Source organism: Stegostoma tigrinum, chromosome 14 (genome assembly GCF_030684315.1).
Source record: "Stegostoma tigrinum isolate sSteTig4 chromosome 14, sSteTig4.hap1, whole genome shotgun sequence".
In the NCBI taxonomy this organism is placed as follows: Eukaryota; Metazoa; Chordata; class Chondrichthyes; order Orectolobiformes; family Stegostomatidae; genus Stegostoma; species Stegostoma tigrinum.
In genome coordinates, this window is record NC_081367.1 from 52,383,796 (window position 1) to 52,403,611 (window position 19,816).

The following is a 19,816-nucleotide window of genomic DNA, read 5'->3' on the forward strand; positions in this document are numbered from 1 at the left end:
CACAGATCAGGAACTTAGCAGGTAGAATTTTTGCAGTATTACATACAATCTGCTGAATTTCACTGTGTACGGTCTTTGGAATTATCGTAATTTTTTCCTCAATTTCTCAAAATTGGACCATGCCTCATAAGCAGTTAAGTCATCATTTTGATGAAATGTACACATGGAAGCTAATAATTTGTCCAAAACTTTGTTGCATTCAAATTATTCATCTCCAGTTATGAAAATACTTTCCTTCTGATGCTGCTTTTGTGTGGTAGCAAAAGTGCCAACCCCATAACTTGTTTCCTCTTTGGCAAAGTAGTGAATTAAATCTACATAGTTGCTTCATTCTTTCCACTGGTTCACATTCAGATAACACGAGTCGGTAGTCAAATCCTGATACTTTAGATTTAGAGTCAGCCATCTTTCTGAAGTTTTCTACAAAATAATTCTTTGGTTAAAACATTGCTTGTTTTTCACTTTTTGACTTATAAACCAGTAACAATCCTCTGATATCACTGTTAAATTCTGTGATTAAATGTTGAGGTTAAAATTTGAATGGGCAATGAGCAGGGTACTTTTTTTTCTGGTCAGAATTTTATTCAAACATCTCCAAAATCACTGATCACTTGCTCCCTACATGCACGTCCAGTCAAGTTACCCTCAATTTACATTTAGTCATCATTTACTCCCTAGTTTACTTGGCTTCGGGCCACAGACTCAGCTAAATAATAACATTGGATTCTATATCCGCAGCCATAAAGGACAATGCTTTGCTGACCTGCGATCCTACTTAAATTGTTTTGTCCACGCATAGCCTAGATTATTAGAAACTGCTGTCCACAGCCCTGAAGTCTTCCCAGAGACTGCACATTTGAGGCCCACAGTCTGCAATCTCTAAGTGTGTAATGAATTGATCGAACATCCACACTTATACAGAGTCAGACCACTCAAGAAGTTACACTTTGTTGAATAAGGACCTACGTTCACAATTACTGCTAAACATCCTCACAGGACTAAACGGCTATTTCACTACAACAGTGAAATGTCATTTCTCTATTGTGGAATTTTTAAAAGTATTTTAACTTTTTTTAACCTTTATAATATGTTGGTTTCTATATTAAAACATTGGTTTTGCTATCTGCAAATTTGAGGAAAAAAAAACTGAAAGTTTTTAAATTCTTGTCTTGTCACATTTGAATGTGAAACGCTGCTTACCTTGCTTATTGATGTTAGTACTGCTGCATGTCTGGAAGTCCCTGAGAACTACTGCATTAGTTAAACCACCAGGAAACACCACAAAATGTATAGCATTCTTTCCAGAAAATCACAGTAGGTCAAACAGCATCTAAGGAGCAGGAAATCAAAGTTTCAGGCCGAAACCCTTCATTAGTACTGGGAAGGGGAGGGGAGCCCTGAAATAAATCGAGGGGAGGGGTAGCTGGGTGAAGGGTAGGTATAATGGTGATAAGTGGATGCAGGTATGGGATTACTGTGATTGGTCAGTGGGAAGGGTGTGTGGATAGGTGAGTAGGTTCTGGAGCATCTGCGCTGTGCATGCACCAACCGACCTGATCTTCCGGTTGCTATCCATTTTAAATTCCCCCTCTCACTCCCCTGGTGATATGTCCATCCTTGGCCTCCTCCACTGTCACAGTGAGGCCAAATGTAAACTGGAGGAACACCACCTGATATTTTGCCTTGGAAGCTTACAGCCTAATGACCTCAACATTGACTTCAACAGCTTCAAAATCCCTCCACCCCCAGCCTTATCTCACGTTCAGCCCTATCCCTTTTCCTCACCTCCCTGACCGGAACCAGCCTTCTATCTTCCTACTCGTCTATCCAGTCTGCCCTTCCCACTGACCAATCACAATAACCTCCTACCTGCATCCACCCATCAGCATCCCACCTACCCTTGCCCCAGCCTCAAACCTGTCTCCCTCTATTTGTTTCTGGGCACTCCTCCCCCTTCCCAGTCCTGATGAAGGGTTTCGGCCCAAAAGGTTGATATTCCTGCTCTTTCAATGCTATCTGCCCTCCCGTGCTTTTCCAGCTTCACATCTATTGATTCTGGCTTCCGGCATCTGCAGTCTGTACTGTCTCTAATAACATTCTTTCTGCTGATCACAAAATCTAATTGCACAGTGTACATTAAAGTCAGGCAATGTGTTGTTAGTTTGTCATTGATGGACTTGGTAAATGTGCAAAATAAGGTCAATGAAACAACTGCATTTTACAGAAGTAAATTTTCAAGCATGAAACTCGATTGGAAACTCAATACAATTCAGATTGCAAGGGAAAACTGATACGTCTCAAAATTTTCTACCAGAGCAGATTGTTGCATTTGGAAAGTGCATTCATGTATTGGCATAATTTTTGAATGTTGTAGAAGTGACATGAAAGTAACTCATCATCTTTAAAATCATTAGGTGCCTTGTAGAAGTTGGAGATGTAGCATTTGTAAAACACACAACAGTTTTTGATAACACTGATGGTAAGTCTAGTTTCCTGTTTTGGCCATTTCCCCAGCTTCTAAATCCTCTATTTCAATTCCTAATTTCCTTTCAGTGACAGTTTTCTTTCATATATATCCTTTTCATACATACGTCTTCTTTTCTTCATGCCTCATCATCTCCAGTTCCATTCTCCTCCACATTCTTCTTGTCCATATTTCTTTTCAAAGTATCTCCTTTTTTCTCTCCCTCCCTTTCCTCACCACAGTTCATTTTCCTCCTTTCTCAATCCTTGCAAAGAAATGTTGCACTGCGTAGACCAAGAACTTTTATCATTGATCCCTTGAGCAAACTCTAAAGTTTCGAAGAATACACTGTTCACTATCTGTAATCCTTTAGTTAATCTCCCAAATATCTGTCAACTCCATCTTAAAATTACTGAAATGATTGTCAGTTGACTCCTTTGAACTTCACCCTATGACACTTCATTAGGTTATTGTAAGTAGTATCTTAGAACTCACCTTGGCATTACTCCTATGTGTGTTTATATTCCTAAATTTTATAGTCAGCTGGAAAGAAACATTGTTCAACATTTTGTCACGTTTGTTGTATAAGGGCCCGAAGGGAACCTTGTAATGATGTTGTAGAGTTGCAATTCATTGATGTAAATAGTATAGCGTGAGTGAAGCTAGACCATTGTACACCACGGCTTTTATGATTGCTGAACACAAGAAGAAGATAAATGTGCACTTACATAATGTAGGTGCAGTTTAAAGCCTGGTATATCTACATTTATCATATATGGCTGCATTTACTACTTGCATGTAATAAATAGCATTACTTTGAAATCTAGTGAATTTTTTCTCCTATCACAGGTGTGTTTCCAAAACACCACATAAGTAAAGACAAAATTGTCCATCTTTCTGTCAACAGTGTAATCATTTGTAGCAGATGAGTTCACTTCTCAATGATGTGCTATAGTCTGAAGAACACACCAAACAACAACTCGAATCACTCTCAACCTAAAAGGTGCATTCATATCTTGGAACAGAACCTTGAAGAACAGGTCACTATTGCAAAGCAACAAGCTTCTTTACATGAAGAATACCAGAAATTCCGATCTCACTCTTTTCTGGTAGAAATTAAAGTCACATGATGTCAATTTGACAGAAGTCATCCACACAGATGATCATCCAACCAGGTTTAAGCTACATACTGGTGCCTGTGTCATGATTATCTCAGAGTATACTCCATGGCAGAGATGAACATTTTACCTCTTATTTTAGTGTCATAGCCAGAGGTACCATATCCACACTGTTGCATATTATTTGGATATTCGATTATCACACCTAAGTGGAGAAAGTATACATCTTCAGCAACCAGAAATCTTCCCTAGTGAGTAAGAAGGCATGCTTTGCCCTCAGTCTCCAGCTCAGAGTACGTGAAGTCTCTCAAACGGCAAATCCAAATTGTTTACTATGTTGGGAAAATTGGAAACTCCTTATCAAAACACATTGAAAACCAATACATCTCTTTACGTCAAGGAAAATCCCTCACCCACTTACAGAAAAAGTGAAGAAATGATTTGATGATGGGTATTATACTTCCAGTCACCAAACCAAGGAATAGTGCTTAGGTGCGGTTGTAGTTCCTTAATTCAATGGATTCATTTTAAATTGTTTGGATCTCACACAGCTCATAGTAGTTGCTCAGAGCATTGCCGAAGAAAATCATCTGATATCTACAGCGAATGAAAGTTTGGCTCAGTTTTCCACCAGTAGAACATTTATACAGCTGGATGTCAAAAGTGAGTTTTGGCAGGTTCCTTTTATGATCACCTCCACTACTCACCACCTTCATGAACTCTTTTAGCCGATACGGTTTCAACAGTCTATCCTTTGGTATTGGTCTGCCCTGGAAATTTTACAATACACAAGGTCAGACATTTTATGGGAATAGGTGACATCATCTACCATGTGGATGATATCCTGATAAATGTTGTAACTAGCCAGTTCCATGACAGGGGATTAAATCTTTCTTGAAATATTTTCAAGAAGGAAGCGTTACGTTGAATGACAGTTGAACTTTCTGGGGATTCCATTCATTTCCTAACTGTCATTGTCAGCAAGGATAGGATATTCTGATTCTCATAAAACCAAGGCAGTCAAAGACATTCCAACTTCACAATCTCCAATGACCTGTGTATGGTGAATTAATTGGCTGAAGTTTTCATCATACCTCGCTTTTGTTATAGAACGTTTGAGAAATCTCTTTAGCCACTTGCGTAGTTTTTAAAAATTCATTATTCACGGGACAATGCGTTGCTGGCTAGTCCAGCCTTAATTGCCCAGAGGGTAATTAAGAGTCAACCATATTACTGTAAGTCTGCAGTCACACGTAGGCCAGGCAAGGTAAGACCCTCTATAAAGGACATTAGTGACCCAGGTGGGTTTTTTCCCAACAGTTGACAATACTTTCATGGTCACCTTTAGACACTTAATTTCAAACGTTTATTGAATTCAAACCCTACCATCTGCTGTGGTGGGATTCGAACCCGGGTCCCCAGAACATTTACTGGGTCTCAGGATTAACAGTCCAGTGATAATATCACTAGGCCATTGTCTTCCCTGATTGGCGTTGGAATGCACAACAACAGAAGATAAGGTTATGCTGATCTCCATTGATGTCTATCATTACAATCTATCATATTCTATGATAATTGATGCGATAGCCTCAAGCATTGGCATTTATTTTTAGGAACAACTGGGAGGATATCAAAACCTCAAGTATTATACTTCAAGAGAGTTATCAGATGTGGAAACAGTATGACATCAACAAGAAAAAGGCAATAGTGGTTATATGAACAAATGAAACATTCTGATTACATTTTCAACCTCGAAATCATGACTGAGACCGTGATTTGGTCTCCCCCCCCGGATGAAAAAGATACAGTAAAAATGTCTCGTCAAGTATGTGGTTTCATCTTAAATTTACAAAATCTCAATCGAAAACCTCATATGTCCAAGAAAAGTATCAGATGTCAACAGATTCTCTTTCTGGAGCCACAGTTCATGCACCCATATCATGGAGATGAAATACACCGTTATGCTCTTACAACTGTATTGACCAGCCTAGAGAAACAAATTTAACCTTATCACAGAGGAACAACAGAAGGATTCCAAGTGCATTATTGCATGCAGGCATTCTACTCAATAATCATTCAGAGCTCAGTTCACAAGTCATGGCATGAAGATTTACTTCAAACATAAGCAGCACTTCTTTATTGTTTAGGATTTACTAATTTTTGAGAATCAACAATTCCCCATTCATTGCAGAACCCCATCCTTCAGAAGATTCACTTCAGCAAAACCAAGTACAGAGCAAAAGATCAAAAGCTGTTTGGTGGCCAGAGGTTTCAAAACAGTTGAAGGACTATTTGCCAATTATAACAGATATACCATAGACAGTAATGAATGATAGGAATCTCTTGACCTTACAGAATTTCCTGGAGGACCCTGGGTCCAAATTGGTATGGATCTGCTCATGAACGAAGATTATTCTTACCTCGTTGTGATTGATGACTACTCAAGATTGATTGAGTTTAAACAGATGACACTAATGGCCACTGAAATGTTTGACAGTCCCACCCGTCCTATGGGAGATTTTTGCCATTCATGGTATTCTGGATGTTCTTATTTCTGATGATGACCCATAGCTTGCTGGAAAGATATTTGAAGCATTTACAGTGACATTTTGCTTTCGGCATGTCACAAGTTTGCCTAGATATCCTGAATCTGATGAAGAGATGGAATAAGCAGTACAGACAACTAAAATTCCTAAAGTAAAACTCCGATTTGTTGACTGATTTGCACATTTACCAGTCCACTCTGCTCTCCTCATGGCCCTTTCTGTTGGAATTACTGATGGGTGCAGATTAAAAACTCCATTCCTTGCATTGGATAGGCACTTGCTTCCAAGAGGCAATAAGGCAATTCACATTACTTCCGAGAAGCACCACCAGTCTGTGCAGGCAGGTGTAAATCTATAATATGTTACAGTATCAAAACATTGACTACAATGGGAGAAGACAACAAGTCTGGAATGAAGACCATTCATAGGAAGGGTACTGTTAGAGAGCAATTGCCTGGGCAGCATCGATCATATCTTTTAGACACAGCTTAAGGGCCTTTCTGTCACCTCATCTCATTCCAGCCTATCTTCCTATCCTTACTGCAGAAAGCACCTGCTTAATGAGAACAAAGTCATACAGTGCTGGTGGTGTGTCACAAAAGTACCTGTACCTCCATCAGATCCCTTGGTTCCATTACTATGTCATTTGTCATTTTGCTCTTCTTGTAAAATGGTGATGCCTTCCCAAACCGCTGTCACATTTTCATAGAATTACAGATCTTTACAGCAAGTGTCATTTTTTGAAAATAGATATTTAATTAAGAGTCAGATTATGTAAATTTCTCCAATCTTTAAATTTTGCAAATACTATCCATTTCACTCTCAAAGGCTAGAGTGAACTTTGTTTCTAGCTCTGTTTCTGCCAGAGTATTGTGTGCTCTAAAACGCTCCATATATATTAATTAATTCAATATCCCATTTCCAGTATTTTTGATACTCATTGCTCTATTTTCCTCCTTGAAACCTACAAGTTATTTCTCTACATTGAAATTAATCTGCCACCGACCTGTCCTCTCCACCAATCTATAACTTGCTGCATTCTTCCCTCTAGTTTGCAAGATCCTGTGGGGCACACTAATATTCACATCTCTAATTCCCTAACCTAGGCATTTTACCATCAAGTGCCTTAATTATTCTAATTGATCAAACATCTAAGAAGTCCATGCATTCATTTTATTAATGCACCATAACCTTGGATAGTTTCACTGTTTCAAAACTGTAATTGTTGAGCTGTACCAAATATTAAATTGTCATAGATTTTTAAACATGATTTTTCTTTTCACTAGGAAGAAATCAGGAACCATGGGCTGTGAATCTAAAATCCACTGATTACCAGCTACTGTGTCTGAATGGTGCACGTGCAGAAGTTCAACAGTGGGAGGAGTGTAATTTGGCTAGGGTTCCATCTCATGCAGTGATGGTTCATCCTTCCACATCCATTACTGCTGTCTTTGGCTTGCTTGATAAAGGACAGGTAAGTAATTTGGGTGGTGCCTCTGTACTGCAGTTGTATTTGCAAGCCAAAGAAGAGATACTAATATAAACATCTTACTAAAATGATAAACATTGAAGAAATTGACTTGAGTGCTAACTCAATATCTGTAGAGAATTGCCTTAAATCCTTCATCTGCCACCTATCAGCCTACTCCTCCAAATTGTCAATGTCTTTTTGGTCTTCCTGACAATTTACACCTCTTCTCAATTTAGTGTCATGTGCAAACTTTGAAACTGACCCCTGCACACCAAGATCCAGATTATTAATGCCAATTCCTGGGGACCTCAACAACAAAACTTCTTTCAGCCCAAAAAATATCCACTGATGGTTATTTTCTGTTTGCTATCACTCAGCCAATCTTGTCTCCACGTCGCTACAGTCTCTTTATACCATGACCTATACCTTTCCTAACAAGTCTTGCATGTCACACTGTGTCAAATGCCTTCTGGAAATCCTTGTATACCACATCAGCAGCATTACCCTCATCAACCCATTCTGTTACTACTTCAAAAAGCTCCAGCAATTTATTTAAATACTATTTCGCATTTAGAGATCAGTGCTGTCTCTTCCTAATCATTCAACAGTTCCATTGTAAGTATTTGTTGCCATAAGCTTTCTCACCACTGCAGTTAAACTGACTGGTCTGTAATTGCTGGGAGTATCATCACATCCCTTCTTCAACAGGACTGTAATGTTTGCAATTTTCCAGTCTTCTCGTCCCTCCCTTGAGTCCAGTGAAGACTGAAAGATTATGGCCAGTGCTCTGCAATTCCTACCTCCACTTCCTTCAAAGTCCTTGGATACATCTCTTCTGTCCCAATGCCTTGTCAGCTTTAAGTGCCAAAAATCTGTCCAAGACTTCCTTCTTATTAGTTTTATACTCTTCTAGTTTCCTCCTCTGTCGTTATGGCCTGGACAAAGACAGATGCAAAGCATTTATTTAACACTTCAGCTATGTCCCCTGCCTCCGTGGGATATTCCTCCCTGGTCCTTCCCCCTTGTTATCTCCTTCAGCACCATACCCCCAGATATTTGCACTTATCTAATTGCGGTCTCTTGTGTGTTCCCAAATAAAATAGCTACACCATTGGTAGCCATGACTTCAGTTATCCACCACCCTCACACACACACACTTCTCTACATCTCTATCACATTCCTCCTTTAAAACACTCTTGAAGCCTGTTTCATAGAGTTTCTAATCATCTGATCTAGTATCTGTTTGTATGGCTCAGTATCATATAATATTGTCATGTGAAGTGCCTTGATATGTTTTTACATATTAATTGTGCATGCACGTTGTTGTTCTCTATGGAGCTCTCAAGAACTTACCTGTATTCCCTTTTCTCTTCGTTATTAATGTAATGCCATTGGAATGTATAGGGCCAACTTTCACATATACATTGATGACATCTTTAATATCAAGTTTTAGCTCAGTTGAGCTTCAGGAATATTGTTGTCATTGCTTTCAAATCTGCCTTAAATTTCATTCAGGTTTCTGAATCATTTTAATAGCTCCCCATCCACTGTCAGGTTGAATCATCAGGATGACACAGTGGCTCAGTGGTTAGCACTGCTGACTCACAGCACCAGGGGCCCAGGTTTGATTCCACCCTCGGGCGACTGTCTGTGTGGACTTTGCACATTTCTCCCTGCGTCTGCATGGGTTTCCTCCAGTTTCCTCCCACAGTCCAAAGATATGCAGTTTAGGTAGATTGGCTATGCTAAATTGCCCAGTTGTTAGTGTTCAGGGATGTGTGGGTTATAGGGGGATGGGGATGGGTCTGGGTGGAATGCTCCAAGCATCGGTGTGGACTTGTTGGGCCAAAGGGCCTGTTTCCACACTATAGGAATTATATGATTATCATTCTCCACCTTGATGCTACTTTGAGCCTGGAGTTACATTTCAAACTCTGCAGTCTATCTGATACTAATATATACGTTCACATTTGCTCGTTTGACTACTTGTGCACCCTCTTAATCCCCTTGTTGCTGAGATTATTTTGCATGGCTTTATTACTGCAGATTCAATTTAATCTAATGCTTTTATTACTGGTCACTCATTCTTCCATCAGTTCCGAATTTGCGCACATGTTAAGACACATATTTTGCTTCATCCTAAATCATACTCATCCATAACTTGGTTGCCACCCAGGTTGAGAGGGCTGTTAAGAAGGCATAGTGTTTTAGCTTTTATTATTAGAGGGATCGAGTTCCGGAACCAAGAGGTTATGCTACAGCTGTACAAAACTCTGGTGCGGCCGCACTTGGAGTATTGCATACAGTTCCGGTCACCGCATTATAAGAAGGATGTGGAAGCTTTGGAAAGGGTGCAGAGGAGATTTACTAGGATGTTGCCTGGTATGGAGGGAAGGTCTTACGAGGAAAGGCTGACGGATTTGAGGCTGTTTTCGTTAGAGAGAAGAAGGTTGAGAGGTGACTTAATTGAAACATATAAAATAATCAGAGGGTTAGATAGGGTGGATAGGGAGAGGCTTTTTCCTAGGATGGTGACGGCAAGCACAAGGGGGCACAGCTTTAAATTGAGGGGTGAAAGATATAGCACAGATGTCAGAGGTAGTTTCTTTACTCAGAGAGTAGTAAGGGAATTGAACGCTTTGCCTGCAATGGTAGTAGATTCACCAACTGTAGGTACATTTAAGTCGTCATTGGATAAGCATATGGACGTACATGGAATAGTGTAGGTTAGATGGGCTTGAGATTGGTATGGCAGGTCAGCACAACATCGAGGGCCGAAGGGCCTGTACTGTGCTGTAACGTTCTATGTTCTATGTTCTATAACTCTGATTTTTATTTTTCTTGGTTCTCAACCCCTCAATACATTGCATTTTAAATTGTTATCTTTCAATGCCTCTCTGGTTTCTATCCTATCTCCTCCAGCTCTTTTCCTCTCCTGAATACATTTTTTCCTCTCCGAATACTTTTTTCCTCCATCTCCTGCATTTATGCATTTCCACCCTTCCATTGTGTGTTTGTCGGAGAGGCTTCAATTGTGAATAAATTGTTGGAGGTGACTGTAAAGGAGAAGATTTCTGGTCATTTAGAACGGTAAAAATTGAGTAGGGATAGTCGTTATGGTTTTGCACAGGGCTAGTTGTGTCTCACAAACTTGACTGAGTGTAATGAAAAGATTGATGATGGCAGATCAGTCAATGTTGTATATTTGGACTTCAGTAAAGCCTTTGATGAGGTTCCGCATGGTAGACTACCTAATAAGTTAGGTCACAAAGGATTCAGGGTACAGCTTGCCAATTGCATACATAATTGGCGTAACAGCAAGAGAGACAGAGTGGTGGTGGAGGGTTGCTTTTTGGAGGGCAGGCCTGTCATCAGCATTGTTCCACAGAGATTGGTTCTGGGTCGTGTTTTGTTTGTCATGTATAGAAATGATTTGGATGAGAATATAGAAGGCATGATTAATAAGTTCATGGATGACACTAAAATCAGTGGCATTGTAGACAGTGAAGAATGTTTTCTAAGATTACAAAGAGATCTTGATCAAATGGGTCAATGAGCTGAAAAATGGCAGGCAGAGTTCAATCTTGATAACTGTGAGGTATTGTATTTTGGTACAACAAACAAGGGTAGAGCTTATACAATTAATAGTAGGGCCTTGAATATTGTTGTAGAACAAGACACCAAGGGATTCAAGTACAGAATTCTTTGAAGTTTGCATCACATAGAGACAGTGGTTAAAATGGCATTTGGCTCAGTGCTTTGAGTATGGGAGTTGGGGAGTCATGCTGAGATTGTACAGGATATTGGTGAGGCCTCTTCTGGAATACTGTGTGCAGATCTGGTTGCCCAGCTTTAGGAAGGTTTAGAAGAGATTTACCAGGACCTTGCTAGGTATGGAAAGTTTGAGTTATAAAGAAAGGCTGCAACTTTTTTCACTGGAGTGTAGGAGGTTGAAAGGTGACCTGATGGAAGTTTATAAAATAATGAAAGGTATTAATTCTTTGAAGAGGTGACCAAACAGGTAGATGAAGGTAGAGCAGTGGATGTGGTATATATGGATTTAAGTAAGGCGTTTGGTAAGTTTCCCCATGGTAGGCTCTTGCAGAAAGTAAGGAAATATGGCAGATTGGATTCAAAACTGGCTGACCCTTGGAAGATAAGAGGTGATAGTGTACGGAAAATATTCAACATGCTGCTCAGTTACGAGTGATGTAGCACAAGGATCTGTCCTGGGTCCTCTTCTACTTGTGATTTTTGTAAATGATTTGGATGAAAGAGTGGAAGGATGGATCAGCAAGTTCGCGGACGATATGAAGCGGGGGTCGAGTTGTGTATAGTACGGAGGGCTGTTCTGGGTTACAAGGGGACATTGATAGGATGCAGAGCTGAGCTGAGAAGTGACAGATGGAGTTTAACCCTGAAAAGTATGAGGTGATGCATTTTGGAAGGAAAATCTTGAAAGCAGAATACAGGGTTAACAGAAAGATTCTTGGCAGTGTGGAGGAGCAGAGGGATTTTGGGGTTCATGTCCACAGTTCCCTGAGAGTTGCCACTCAGGTGAATAGGATTGTTAAGAAGGCTTATGGTGTGTTAGCTTTCATTAATAGAGGGATTGAGTTCAAGAGCCATGAAGTTATGCTCCAGCTATGCAACAGCCTGATTTGGCCACATCTGGAGTATTGTGTCCAGTTCTCGTCGCCTCATTACAGGAAAGATGTGGAAGCATTGGAAAAGGTGCAGAGGAGATTTATCTGAATGTTGTCTGGAATGGAGGGAAGGTCTTAAGAGGAAAGGTTGAGAGAGCTAGGACTATTCTCTTCAGAACGATGAAGGATGAGAGCTGACTTGATAGAGGTGTACAAAATGATCAGAGGTACAGATAAGAGTGGACAGCCAGAGACTTTTTCCGAGGGTGGAGGCAGCTATTGTGAGGGGGCATTGTTTTAAAGTCAGTGGAGGTAGATACAGGGGAGACGTCAGAGGTAGGTTCTTTGTTAAGAGAGTGCCGGGGCGTGGAATGCATTGCCTGTGAGGGTATTGGAGTTGGCCTCATTAGGGGCATTTAAGGAGCTATTAGATAGACAATGGATGATAGTATAAGGTAGGGGTGGAGGTTAGGTTTAGGCTAAAAGCTCAGCACATCATAGTGGGCAGAAGAGCCTGTACTGTGCTGTACTGTTCTATGTTCTTTGTACAGATAGAGTTAATGGTAGTTGCCTTCTCCCTAGGATGGGGGATTTCAAGAATAGGGGACATGGTTTTAACTGAGAGGAAAGAGAAGTAAAAAAGGCATGAAGGGCAAATTTCTTTACAGAGCATAGTTCATTTGTGGAATGAACCTCCTCAGGAAGTGGTGGATGTGGGTACAGTTAAAACATTTAAAAGACATTTGGATAAGTACATGAATATGAAAGGTTTGGAGAAATATGGGCCTGGAGCAGCTAGGTGGGACTAGATTAGTTTGGGATTATGAAACAAAACAGAACATGCCGGAAAAGCTCAGCAGGTCTGGCAGCATCTGTGAAGGCAAAAATAGAGTTAACGTTTCAGGTCCGGTGACCCGTTCCAGTTCTGGACCCGAAACGTCAATTCTGTTTTTTCCTTCATAGATGCTGCCAGACCTGCTGAGGTGTTCCAGCAATTTCTGTTTTGTTTCCTGATTTACAGCATCTTTTGGTTTTTCTTTAAGTTTGGGATTATGTTTGGCATGCTCTGATCTTATTTGACTTATTGTCAGTGTACCTAAGTACAGTGAAAAGCTTTGTTCGCATACAGATCATAAAGTGTTAGGATAGAGTGAGGCATAAAGGTTATACTGCACAGGAGGTGTGCAAATCAAGATCAACATTATTTGAAATTATAGAGTCCATTCATCAGTTTAATAATGGCAGGGAGGAAGCTGTTCTTAAACCTCTTGGAGTTTGTTCAAGTTTCCCTATCTTCTGCCTGACAGAAGAGGTTGTAGGAGAGCATTACTCGAGTGGGAGGGCCTTTGATGATGTTGACAGCCTTTCCATGGCAATGAGCAGTGTAAATGGAGTCCATGGATGGAAGGTTGGCTTCAGTGCTGGTCTGGGTTATGCACACAACTTTCTGTAGTTTTTATGGGTCCTGGGAAGAGCAGTTGCCATACCAGGCCATTATGCACCTGGACAGTATGTTCTGTGTGGTGCATCTGTAAAAGTTGGTGAAGGTCCTTATGACATGCTACCTGACAAAGAGGAGGCAGTTTTGCACCTTCCTGACTGTTGCGTCTACATGGGAAGTTGTTGGTTATTGTCACTCCTAGAAACTTGACGCTCCTCAACCTCCGCTCTGTTGATGTAGATGGGGGCGTGTTCTCCTCCTTTCTTTCTGAAGTCCGTGATCTCTTGTTTTGCCAACATTGAGAGATAGTTGTAGTTGCACCATGCCACCAAACCCTCTGTCTCCTTTCTGTATTCTGACTCATTGTTGCTTGAGATCTGTCCTACCATTGTGGTGTCCTCAGCAAACTTGTAGATGGCTACACAGTCATGGGTGTACATGGAGTACAGTAGGGGGCTGAGAACGCATCCTTTGGTGGGAGCTCCAGTGTTGAGTGTTATTGTGGAGGAGGTGCAGTTGACTATCTTCACTGGTTGGACTGAAGGGTCTGTTCCCGTACTGTATGACTCTAAGTTCTCTTGAACCTGTCTCTTTAAACTTCCCATTGGGAACTCTCATGCTGCTATATAATCTTGGCCATTCCACTTAACCTCACTATACCTGAGCAAGGCCCTTGAAATGAGCCTTAATGTTAAAACTGTCGCCAGTTGCCAAATAGGCTAGCAGTTTCTAATGAAAATAACAGAAGTTCCTGAAACATATTCTTTACTATTTGTAACTAATTATCTTGTCCTTTATTTTTCTGGACTGCTCATTTTATGAAGTATTTGACAGATAACCTATTCCTCAATCACAGTGCCCAAACCAGTCACGAGGAAACATGTGAAAACAGTTGGAATGGATTTGGGGGTGTGGGGGAGAGAAAATATTAAAACTGCAAATGCGTAAAATTATCTTTACTTTGTTTCAAGGAGGACTGGCTGACTTAAATTTGTCTACAAAGGAGATTTTACACAAATTTGTTAAAACAATGCCTCAAAGTTGATTAAATTTCATAGCATTGGGATAGTATCGTTGGCAACAGAGTGGAGCTGTGACGGTTTTTGAAGAGGAAAAGGCTGTTGTTGTTGCAAACATTTCACGCATGTCTTGTGACAACAGTACTGTTAACTCAGGAATAGGCTTCCCACCTGCTTCCCAGGCCACATTTTATGCATGGTCCTCATTGTTCACGCACCTTCGATAGCAGAAAGTTGGTCTCAGCCACTGACAACTTGCTGTCCAGCAAATGTACAGCTGCATGTTGAACTGTGCCATTCTCAAATCTGTTCAGGTATCTTGTACAGCAGAAACTTAATATCGTCAGCAGCAACCTCAGAGTCATGCATCCACGAAACAATTTTCTATTTTAATCACTTCTCCATAGTAGGAAAAAAATCAATTTAAAAAAAAATCACTGGGTGGCCTTCCAATGAGTTGGACTATGCATGATAAACATCAAATATTCTATCGGTTTGTGAATGCTTCCTCTATTGGAGCAGGCTGTGAGAGATTCATATTGCTAATGGAGCAGGATCAAATCCAAATTAAGAATCTTGATATAGAGTAAGTGGTAACAACTAGAACTGAATGCCAGATTGTTTGGCCTTGTTAACCAGTACTACCAGAATTACCTACATTTATAATTTATAGTTTAGCACACTGGGCTGTTAACAATCCACATCATTGTGCTAAATAATCTGTTTTAATAGTATGAATTTCCCTGAATTTATACTTGCCAGAATTTCTGTTAGGCCTGCTATATACTTGACAATTCTAAATACAATTAGAGTTGATGCTCTTCAGAACATTTACACCTCATGGTTTGCAATGTTTTCATTTTTAGGCTTTTAACGTAGAGTCATATTGGGTGCATATGTCTATGTTGACCAAAAAACACCAAATGGCACTAATCCTATTTACCTGTACTTGGCCCATATAGCCTACTGTGGTCTGGCCTTTTAAGTGCTAATTCAGATTTTTTTTTTAAAAATTGCAAAAATTGCAAAAAATTGCAACCTGGCTGTATTGCCCTTACGTGCAGTGCATTACATATTTCTATCACTGTCTGGGTGAAAAAAATTTCCCCAGGTCTCTTCTAAACTACTTACTCTTCAAATTAAACTTAAGCATGCTGGTCTTAGACACATCTGTCAAGGCGAAAAGATCCTCATGATCTACCATCTCTCAACCTGTCATAATTTTGTATACCCCAATCAAATTTCCCCTCAGTCTCCACTGCTCTAAGGGAAACAAATCGAGCCTATCCAGTCTCTCCTCATTACTCAGATTTTTCATCCCAGGCAACGTTCTGATGAATCTCCGCTGCACCCTCTCCAGTGCAGTCATGTCCTTCCAAATGTATGGTAAACAGAACTTCACACAGTATTCTACCTGTGGCCTAACCAATGTTTTGTAAAATTTTTAACATGTAATGGATACCTTGTCACTGAAGAAAATCTAGAATAAAATCTGTTTGTCTTCATCTGGATGAAAAGAGAGAGGGTGTTATACAAGATTATTTAAAAATCCAGAATGTGAACCAAGAATGTAACTTCTGGGTTGAACAGCAGGAGGGAAATAGCCACTTCAGTAAATACGAAACTCCATTACAGTGGGTCATTAATGTTCTCGAACTAAATTGAACATACCTCGTTCATGCTGTCCTCCCCTTCAAAGCACAATATTGAAAACTAGCCCTGGTGTAGAAAGCAAATTTCATAGACAATATGGTAAAAACTATAGATTAAAAGGTCATGCCTGACATCTCTGTTAGAATTCTTTGAGAAGATATTGAGCAAGTTGGACAAAGGAGGGCCAATGGATGTGTTCTATTTGGATTTCCAGCAGACCTTTTATAAGCTGCTGGAAAGGAGGCTGTTAGACAAGAGCTCATGATGTTGGGGGCAAGGTACTGACATTGATAGAGGATTAGCTGACTGGCAGAAGGAAGAGTTTAGGGATAAAGACGTGTTTTTCAGGATAGCACACAATAACTGTGTTGCTATCTGTGTTGGAGCACAGCTATTCACATTATACTTTAATGATGGGGATAAAAGAGTGAAGGACATTGCTGCTAAGTTTGCAGATGACACAAAAGGACAGGAACAGATAGTGATGAGGAGGCAGGGAAGCTGCAGAGGAACTGGACATACTAGACGAGCGAGCAAAGTGGCGGATGGAGTATAATGTGAAAAATTGAGAGGTTGTGCATCTTAGAAGGAAGAATATGGGCATGACTATTTTATAAATGCAGAAAGGCTTCAGAAATCTAAACATAAAGGGATTTGAGAGTCCATTTCAAGATTCTCTTGAGGTTAGCGTGCAGGTGCATTGTTAATTAGGAAGGCAAAAGCAATGCTGGCATTCATTTCAAGAGAGCTAGAATACAAGAGCAGAGAGGTATTGCTGAGACTGTATAAGGTCTGATCAGACTGCATTTGGAATATTGAGAGCAGTTTTGGGTGCCATACCTAAGGAAAGATGTGTGGGCATTGGAGGGAGTCTAGAGGGGGTTTACAAGAATGATCCTGGGAATGAAAAGCTTGTTACGTGAGGAGCAGTTGAGGACTCTATGTCTGTACTTGGTGGAGTTCAGGAGGATGAGGGGGGATCTGATCTGACTGAAACTTACAGAATACTGAGAGGCCGAGATAGCTTGGGTATGGAGAAGATGTTTCCAGTAGTAGGACAGATTAGGACCAGAGGGACATTCTCAGAGTGAAGGGATGACTCTTTAGAACTAAGATGAGGTGAACGTTCTTCAGCAAGAGGATGGCTAATCTGTGGAACTCATTGTCACAGGGGAATATGGGGGCCAAGTCATTGAGTGTATTTAAGATAGAAATAGATATGTTCATGATTAATAAGGGAATCAAGGGTTATGCAGAGAAGGCAGGAGAATGGGGTTGAGAAAGATGTTGGATAGTAGAGTGGACTTTGCATCTGTACAGGCTTGGAGAAGATGCCCAGGGGCTGAATGGCCTAATTCTGCTCCTATATCTTATAGTCTAATACATGGAAAGGGCAAGACACCATTCCTTCAATTAAAATTTACTACACAATGTTGACAGTCCCCTTGCTGATTTTTCTTTGTCGCCTTGGTTCACTTTTGCATCAGAATTCAAGATTGAAGTACAAATTCTGATCTAACCTTCCACAGAAGCATTGGTGCAATGTCAGAGGTACTAACGTCAATGTGGATGACTAACTCCATTTGCATGTTTCCAAGACTTAGCTAACATTACAGATTCCTCAGTGGTATTCAAAGAAAAATATGGAGTTCCCTTGATGTTTTGATCAATACTTGTTCCTCAAGTGTTGCCGTCGTGCATGTGATGCAGACAAATGCTGTAATAGAAGATATCTTTTCTTCTAGGATTTCTTCGGGCAAGATGATAATCCTAATGGGTTCAAGATGTTTAATTCATCAGCCTATGATGGAAGTGATCTGCTCTTTAAAGATTCTACTGTTAGAATCATTTCAGTTGGGGAGAAAACTACTTATGAAGAATGGCTTGGAAGACCCTACCTGGAGGCAATCAAGAAGATTGAATGTTCTGGTGCAGGTGAGTTATGCCCCTGACTTCTTGTATGATTATCATGCCTTAAAAAGGAACATTCCATTTTTGATGCTGTATTTTAATGTCTATTGTTTTTGTCTGCAAATATTCTGGCTACCTTAACCAATTTCAGATTGGATTACAGTTTCACAAAGTGTTGCGATATTTCATGCTGGTGGCGGTTCCACAAGTGCAGACCTCTTGCATATCTTAGTACCCCTTGTTGGTATCTGACTCCAGACAATGAGTACTGGGCAGGTTATCAGACAATGGATCCCCATCATAGTTAGTTCTATTGTGACTCATGTCCACTCATTCATTCTTCCAGCAGAGGGTGGATAGTTATCAGGAGCAGTAACCCATCTACAGAAGGAAGAAACCAATTGTAGCCCTGTTACTTTGGATGATTGAAGATGGTTGCCAAAAATCTATGCCCAGGATTTCATACCTTATACAACTCAGCTACATCCTCTTTAACACCAGTGGAAGCCCAGGTTACCTCAGTTTACAAAGTGCAGTGCTGTTTGAATAGATTACAGGAGCAGGCTTGGTAGGAGCAAAGTTTCAGAAAAAAATTGATATAAAGAGTCATAACGTAACAAAACCTTAGAAATGAAAACAAAATAATGAGAAAAGTAGGATAACAAAGTGTGAAGCTGGATGAACACAGCAGGCCAAGCAGCATCTCAGGAGCACAAAAGCTGACCTTTCGGGCCTAGACCCTCTCTGATGAAGGGTCTAGGCCTGAAACATCAGCTTTTGTGCTCCTGAGATGCTGCTTGGCTTGCTGTGTTCATCCAGCTCCACACTTCGTTATCTTGGATTCTCCAGCATCTGCAGCTCCCATTATCACTGATACAATGAGAAAAGTATATAGTTAAAGAGGAAAAGTATGTTAAGTGAAGTAGAATTTGTTTTTAATCAGAAGTGAGCATGCACAGTTGAAGTTCATAATTGGATCAGTGGTGTCAGTAGACCTTTCCTTTTGGATATCACGTAATTACAATTACCAATTTACACACCTATTTTACAATTCTAAAAATGTATTTTATTATACCGTGTCATATTTACAATCTTTGTAGAAATAAGCTCAACAAGTTAGGACAGGAGTTAAAATTGCATAGACAGAACTTCTTATGAATGCTCAATAGTACTAAATAACATTAAAAAACAGAGGTGTAGCGGTAAAAAATTACTGGATTTGTAGTACAGAATTCTGGTTAATTTTCTGGGAATATGAAATCCCACCATGGCAGATGGTGAGATTTGAATTCAATAAAATCTGGAATTAAAATTAGTCTAATGAAGACCACATAACCACTGTTGAATGTCTTACAAACCCACTTAGTTCACTAATGCCCTTTAGGCAAGGACATTTGCCTTTCTTATATTGCCTTCACTACATGAAACTCCAAACACCCAGAAGTTGACTTTATAGTTGCCCTCTGAAATGGCCTAGCAAGCCATTCAGTTCAGTTGTATAATACCATTGCAAGGTCCAAAGAAAGGCATGAAACCAGACAGACCAA

General features: G+C 40.2%; 1 protein-coding gene across 1 annotated transcript in view; it reads left to right on the forward strand.

Moving 5' to 3' along the window:
* Positions 1–19,816, forward strand: part of meltf (melanotransferrin) — a 78,394-nt gene that overhangs the window by 53,950 nt on the left and 4,628 nt on the right. Inside the window, exons 13-15 of the mRNA XM_048541860.2 lie at positions 2,415–2,479; positions 7,415–7,602; positions 18,104–18,293. Coding sequence (XP_048397817.1) covers positions 2,415–2,479; positions 7,415–7,602; positions 18,104–18,293 — 443 coding nt within the window. The remainder of the gene's footprint in view (positions 1–2,414; positions 2,480–7,414; positions 7,603–18,103; positions 18,294–19,816) is intronic.